At 36.4% G+C, this 6,000-nt stretch overlaps 1 protein-coding gene across 3 annotated transcripts in view; it reads left to right on the forward strand.

The window, feature by feature from the left end:
* LOC108708359 (calcium/calmodulin-dependent protein kinase kinase 1) overlaps positions 1 to 5,373 on the forward strand; it is a 147,108-nt gene extending 141,735 nt beyond the window's left edge. For 2 of the 3 annotated variants that reach the window (XM_018246975.2, XM_018246976.2), the window contains 2 exons: positions 1,059 to 1,100; positions 4,551 to 5,373. In XM_018246975.2, coding sequence (XP_018102464.1) covers positions 1,059 to 1,100; positions 4,551 to 4,623 — 115 coding nt within the window. In that variant the 3' untranslated portion in view covers positions 4,624 to 5,373. The remainder of the gene's footprint in view (positions 1 to 1,058; positions 1,101 to 4,550) is intronic. The other variant, XM_018246977.2, reaches the window with a different exon arrangement.
* Positions 5,374 to 6,000: the final 627 nt, after the last annotated feature.

A 6,000-nucleotide genomic window follows, 5' to 3' on the forward strand; every position in this document is an offset into this window, starting at 1 on the left:
AAATGTGGCTGCTTTTCACCTGCAAATGGGTCTTTCCTCTTGTACTGCAATTATTTCTTTCATGTATTGGATTGCCACTGGCATCTCTTTAATGGCTCAATATGAATAATGTAAAGGGGAAAAAACAATATATAATATATACACATACTACTGCAGAAAAGAGAGTCAGTACAAAACCTAAATATACATTATATAATGTAAAATGTAATACAATATACTATATATCCATCTTTTTTAACTTGTACATAAAACCACCTACTAAATGTTATTGGGTGAGCCATACAGAGGAGAAGTCTACTCTGTGCTTATTAGGGGAATCAGGTTGCCAGGTCCCCATGTCCAGGGAGCTGTCATTTTATAGACTAGGGAGGCCTATATGTGGGACACCCCACTCACAGCTAAACTCAGGAATGTTGATCCGATTTCTGTTGGAGGACAGAAGTAGGTCATTGGAAAAGCACAGTACTGAAAACACCCTGTAGAATTCCAAGCAAGCCATAGTTCAATGGTGGTTTGCTGCTGGAGATTGTAGTCTAACAAGAGGGTCTGACTACAGACTGGCCACAGATTCTGTATTTATCGCTACATTTCCATTTTGAATAAATGGTTTCATACTCTCCATTGATAGAAATGTGTATCGCATGACTCATTGAAGTGTCATTTCAGATGTTCTTCATAATGTGTTATGGAAACAAAGCATATGGCCAATGTCTAATGTGTAAAATCTCGCATGCTTGGTTTTACCATTGCAACTTGCACAATGCTGTAATGTTATCTACCATTTTTTTCCCTTCGTAACTTAAAACAAAGACTTTTTTGTTTGGTGTGCAGTTTTGATTGTCGTGCTGGCTTTTATTCAAATATACCCTTTTAACACTCCAATAATATCCATAATAGCCAAAGCTTTTGCTTAAAATGCAATTATCTTAACCCTTTCATCTAAATTTTGATCTTATTATTAGACTTAAATCTGGAGGGTTTTCTTGCTAAATTTGCCAGCAGTTTTATTTTTCTTTTCTTTCTTTCTTTGTTCATATCATTATGTCAACATGGAACAGGTGCCAGTTTAAGTCATCTTTAAAATTGCATCCACATGTAAGGTAATTTATGTGTTTTGTCCTCCCTTTGGTTCCACTGACATTTCGTTGAGTCTGTCTTGAGCCCTTTACCATTGTGTGTGTTAGTAAAAATCCATCCTTTGAATTAACCAGTATTTTTCCTTTTTCTCTCAAAAAGATCACTGTTAGCATTCCCTAAATGTGGCTTTTTTTAATCAACGCTGAGAATGTTTGCCCTTTTTTTGGGGGGGGGGGATTTATAGGACTAAATGACAAGTGATGTATGTTTACACCTCCAATAACCAGCATTGTGCAAATTAACACTAGTGCTTCCAGCTAATGCTCCTAGTGCACACACCCAGCAGTAGGCACTGCTTTCCTGCTGCAAAAGTTTTATCTTAACCTTCATATCAATTTCCTTCCCAGGAGATCTTCAACCATATGCTCTTACAACCTTTGACGATTTGTTTTGTTCTTTATAACTTGTTTTCATTTCAGAAACAGTTGGATACCCATTTCTTTATATTTAATTGCTACCTAATTGTTGTACGTTAGATTAGTCAATTATTTAAGGCAGTTTCATCTCAATGTGCAGGAAATGAGTTATAGCAGTTTCATTGGACTCAAAAAAACTCATCAAAAACAGAGTAGAATTTTCCAAGAAGAAATATTCATGTGGATTCTAATTGCCTTTTTCTCAATGATTAAAAACGGAAGCATTCTAATTGGCTGACGGGAACAATATGCTGAGTAATGGAATGAATGGTGCATTGTCTACATTTCCAAAGAGGCAAAAGGTCCCTCATTAGAAAGGGAATTCTTCTTTTTAAAATTTGGTGTAAATTAATGTGGGTAACAAAGCTCACTTTTAAATGTGTAATAAGTGCAGTTATTATAATTTACCAATAATTTAATAGAAATAGCCTAAATATTTATGGCTGGCAAATATGTGGCTGGCACTCTTAATGGTCAGTGATCTGGATATAGCTCAAAACACTGGTGCACTGGAAAGTCTCCTTCCTACTCTGGCTCTTTCCAACTTGCTGCTAAAAATACAGGGTCACTAACTCCAGCAACAAACAAAAAGTTGACATTGAGGCTTCTCTGCCTTCGTTGTTAACAATTTTTATTACTTATTTTTAATTTTAGGTCCTCTATTATTTGTTTTTCATTTTGATTCCAAGTCGACCCTCTGATTGCTAAGGCAATTAAACCCTAGCAATCAGATACAGTTTAAATTCCAAGTCTGACAGCTTTAGAACAATAAACATAAGAATAATTACTGGATGATTTAGAACAACTGCTGCTAAAGTCTACAGCAGGGGTCCCCAACCTTTTGAACCCATGAGCAACATTCAGAAGTAAAAGGAGTTGGGGAGCAACACTAGCATAAAAAATGTTCTTGGGGTGCCATATAAGTGCTGTGATTGGCCATTTGGTAGCTCTATGTGGATTTTTAACCTACATTGATGCTCTCTTTGGCAGTGCACTTGGTTTTATATAACCAAAACTTGCCTCCAAGCCTGGAACTGAAAAATAAGCTCCTGCTTTGAGGCCACTGGGAGCAACATCCAAGGGGTTGAGGAGCAACATGTTGCTCACGAGCTACTGGTTGGGGATCACTGGTCTACAGTATACATTAAAATAATCTGCCAATGCAGGGATTCCTTTCCTATGTGTTGGCACCCAAAAATGGTTTTCAAAGCTGTTTAGGGTGGATCATCCCCCTAAGTAATGTGAATTTTCTCTCTGCAATAGAACATAGTCATAAAATTAAAACTTTTGGGATTTACAAGAAGAAATAAAGGCTAAGAAATGCTGGTGTAGGGTTTCAACGGACTTCTGAGGGAATTATGACGGTTAAAACATAACCTGCAAATTAGGCCTCCTTTGTATGTTCTAATTAGCTAAACCACTAGACTAGAAGGCTCATTGTGTGCCTTTTAGTATCTTTGGGGAATTACCTCAGCTTATACTGTACCTCTTATGGAAACAACTAATAGGAATGTACACGAGATGGAGAGAATGAGCTTGTGGGGAATAAAAAGGTGATGCACTGATGAGTCCATTTCCAATTTATTAAATATATTGAGGCTAATATAAATGTTAGAAACAAAGGCACAATAAGCAGGGTCTGGACCAAATTTTGCTTTGGTATACATTCACCTCTAATTATGACACTGCTAAACAGGGTTTACAATAATCAAATATATATATATATGTTGTATGTATGCACTCTTACCAGATTTTTAGTTACTTCGGGTGCATTGGTCAATTTTCATTATACAACAAGATAGATGGACTCGCACACCATTTTCCAGTGAATAAAACAGTGTTATTTTATTCTTAGATGCATTTCCAATGTTTCGGCCCCCATTTGGTCCTTTATCAAGGATATATATACCAATAGTTTCCAGACCAGCACTCCCTTTTATGTAAAACAAATAATCTTTTTATTGTTGCATCTTTAAAGGATAAAGATGCAACAATAAAAGATTTGTTTTACATAAAAGGCAGTGCTGGTCTGGAAACTATTGGTGTATACAAAATTTACCGTGCACCCCTGCTTCTATTAAGATTGACCTTGGAGTGCGGATACTCGTCTGGAAGTTATATATATATATATATATATATATATATATATATATATATATATATATATACACATACAGTATATATTTATTTATTGATTTATATTTAGTGTAATGGATATTTTCTGTTCTTTAGTAACTTGATACTGGCAAAACCAACAATGACCCTTATGCCAAAATGCTGAGGATCCTTTCTACTCATCTTTGAAGTTGGTCAGAAATCCCTTTAGAATTTCTTAGCAGAAACATGGCTGTAGTAAGGAAAGGGGAAATTTGTTTGACCACAACAGTTTTAGTTTAAAAAGAAAGTGTTAAATACTGTTCCAACTCTTCTCCAGAACTAGACTGTATTACTTGTCAGGACAATGGTGGTGTAGGAAACAGGATTGGACTTTGCTTCAACTCTTTGTTATAAATAGCAGGAAAAACATAATCTCCTTATTCCAGATAAAAGCATCAGGCCATTAGTAAACTATACAATGTTATGTTGTTCCCTTTAGATTCATATTTTTCTTTTACAACACATCACCAGCTTGCCACAGTCTTTTCTGTCGACAGCCTCCAGCCGAATATCTCCTAACAGGTTCTAATTAGAACACAGTAGAAGAGCTTATTGGATTGTGTTGAAAGGTGTGACACAGTTCTTTCTATCAACTAGACAGTAACTAGAGGCAGCAAACTGAAACATTTAGAAGCCCTGTTTTATAGATTTGTATAAAACATTCACGGCTACTGTATTTTTTAGGGGGTGATGATAAAATATCTGCATCAGAAGACATAGTCCATCTAACCTTGTCTATAATATTTACAGGTGGTGCAGCATCATTATTTTAGCAAAGCTATTGAATGTTTTGCCATGGATTGCTTTGTGATGGATGTTACCATCTTCTCTTTCCTGTAGAAAACAAATGAGTGGGGAAGGTGCAAAGGATTCCGAGCTCCCTGATGTGGAGGAAGATGAAGGAACCTGCTGAATATATGCATGTATCCATTCAGCTCACCTGCTGCTGCGGTCCTCTCGTTATTATGTTGCACACAATCTTAGTCTCATGAACATAAAGAACCAAAGCTTGCGGTCTGTAAAAAGAAAAATGAAAACACAAAAACAAACATTTTGAAAGGTCTTTGCAAAAGGTTTACAAATTTCTGGGGGAATGGTATCACTTCATAGCATCTGTCTGTCACTTGTGCTCAGTGCATCAGTCTGCATGTATGTTCAGACACACACGTGCCTCATCTCCATCTGTGCTTCTGCATTGAGCAGTCATTGTACAGTTGCTTGAAGATTGCTTGACCAATGAATGTTTATAGGGAACTCAGACCGAGCTAAAAGGATCATGAAGAGCAGACAGAAGTAACTGCAGGAGCCATGTCATAGTTCCGTAGCTTCAGAACAGAATGACTTTACATTTTTTGTTCACTTTGATGTATGTGTCGCCCCTTATGGGGATTTAACACATATTCTGGAAACATGCTTGCTGCTGAGATCAATTATCTAACGTGTCATAATAGTGTTACGTTGTAAAGACACCTGCCATTAAGCAGGAGAATAGGTTTGAAGCCAGTCTTGGCTTAATTGTTTAATGTATAGAAATGTTTACATATGCTAAAGAAGGGCTATTTCTCCTTTGCACATTACTATTCTCCCTCCGTTATGTCACTTCTTTGTTGACTGTAAAGAAAATAACTGTAGCTTGTTTTTTAATTAAATATTTTGTCAGTGATGGGTTTTATTTCATTCCCCTCTCATTATATGTCTGTCTGCACTAGGGCACATCATTCTACATCAATCTGTTTTTACATTCAGTACACCTAATTATATAGGCATTTAAAAGGAGCCTCTTTTGTGGCGGTGTTTGTCAAAGGCATGATCCTACCAATGCTATGACTCCTTCTGTATGGCTGTCATACAGTATATACTCTGTAGCACTCATATTCACAATTCTTCTCCATTGTGACAACTGCTTTTGCAAATTTTCTTGAATCTTGACTGTATATTTTTTTTTTTAAAAAAAAACCTTAAATAGGTTAAAAGTGTTATTACACAGTTAATATGTGTTTCAACCCTTCCAAAGGACCCTGGGACATACAGACATACACACACACACACACACACACACACACACACACACCTTAACAGATCTTTTGATGTACTTAAATATATAGAAATATAAATACACGAGGGCTCATTTGCATCCACAAGTGCAGTGATCAAAGTGTCATTTTGTGAGCAATTGCCAGGTTTTTTTCCCCATAATGCAGCAATTTGTCAAATTCATACAACTTTGCTCAGACTTTAGTGAACAGTAGACACGGTTGCACTGAAAGTTTTCCAAGTCCAGCTGGTGTCA

This window comes from Xenopus laevis, chromosome 2L, assembly GCF_017654675.1.
Source record: "Xenopus laevis strain J_2021 chromosome 2L, Xenopus_laevis_v10.1, whole genome shotgun sequence".
NCBI lineage: Eukaryota > Metazoa > Chordata > Amphibia > Anura > Pipidae > Xenopus > Xenopus laevis.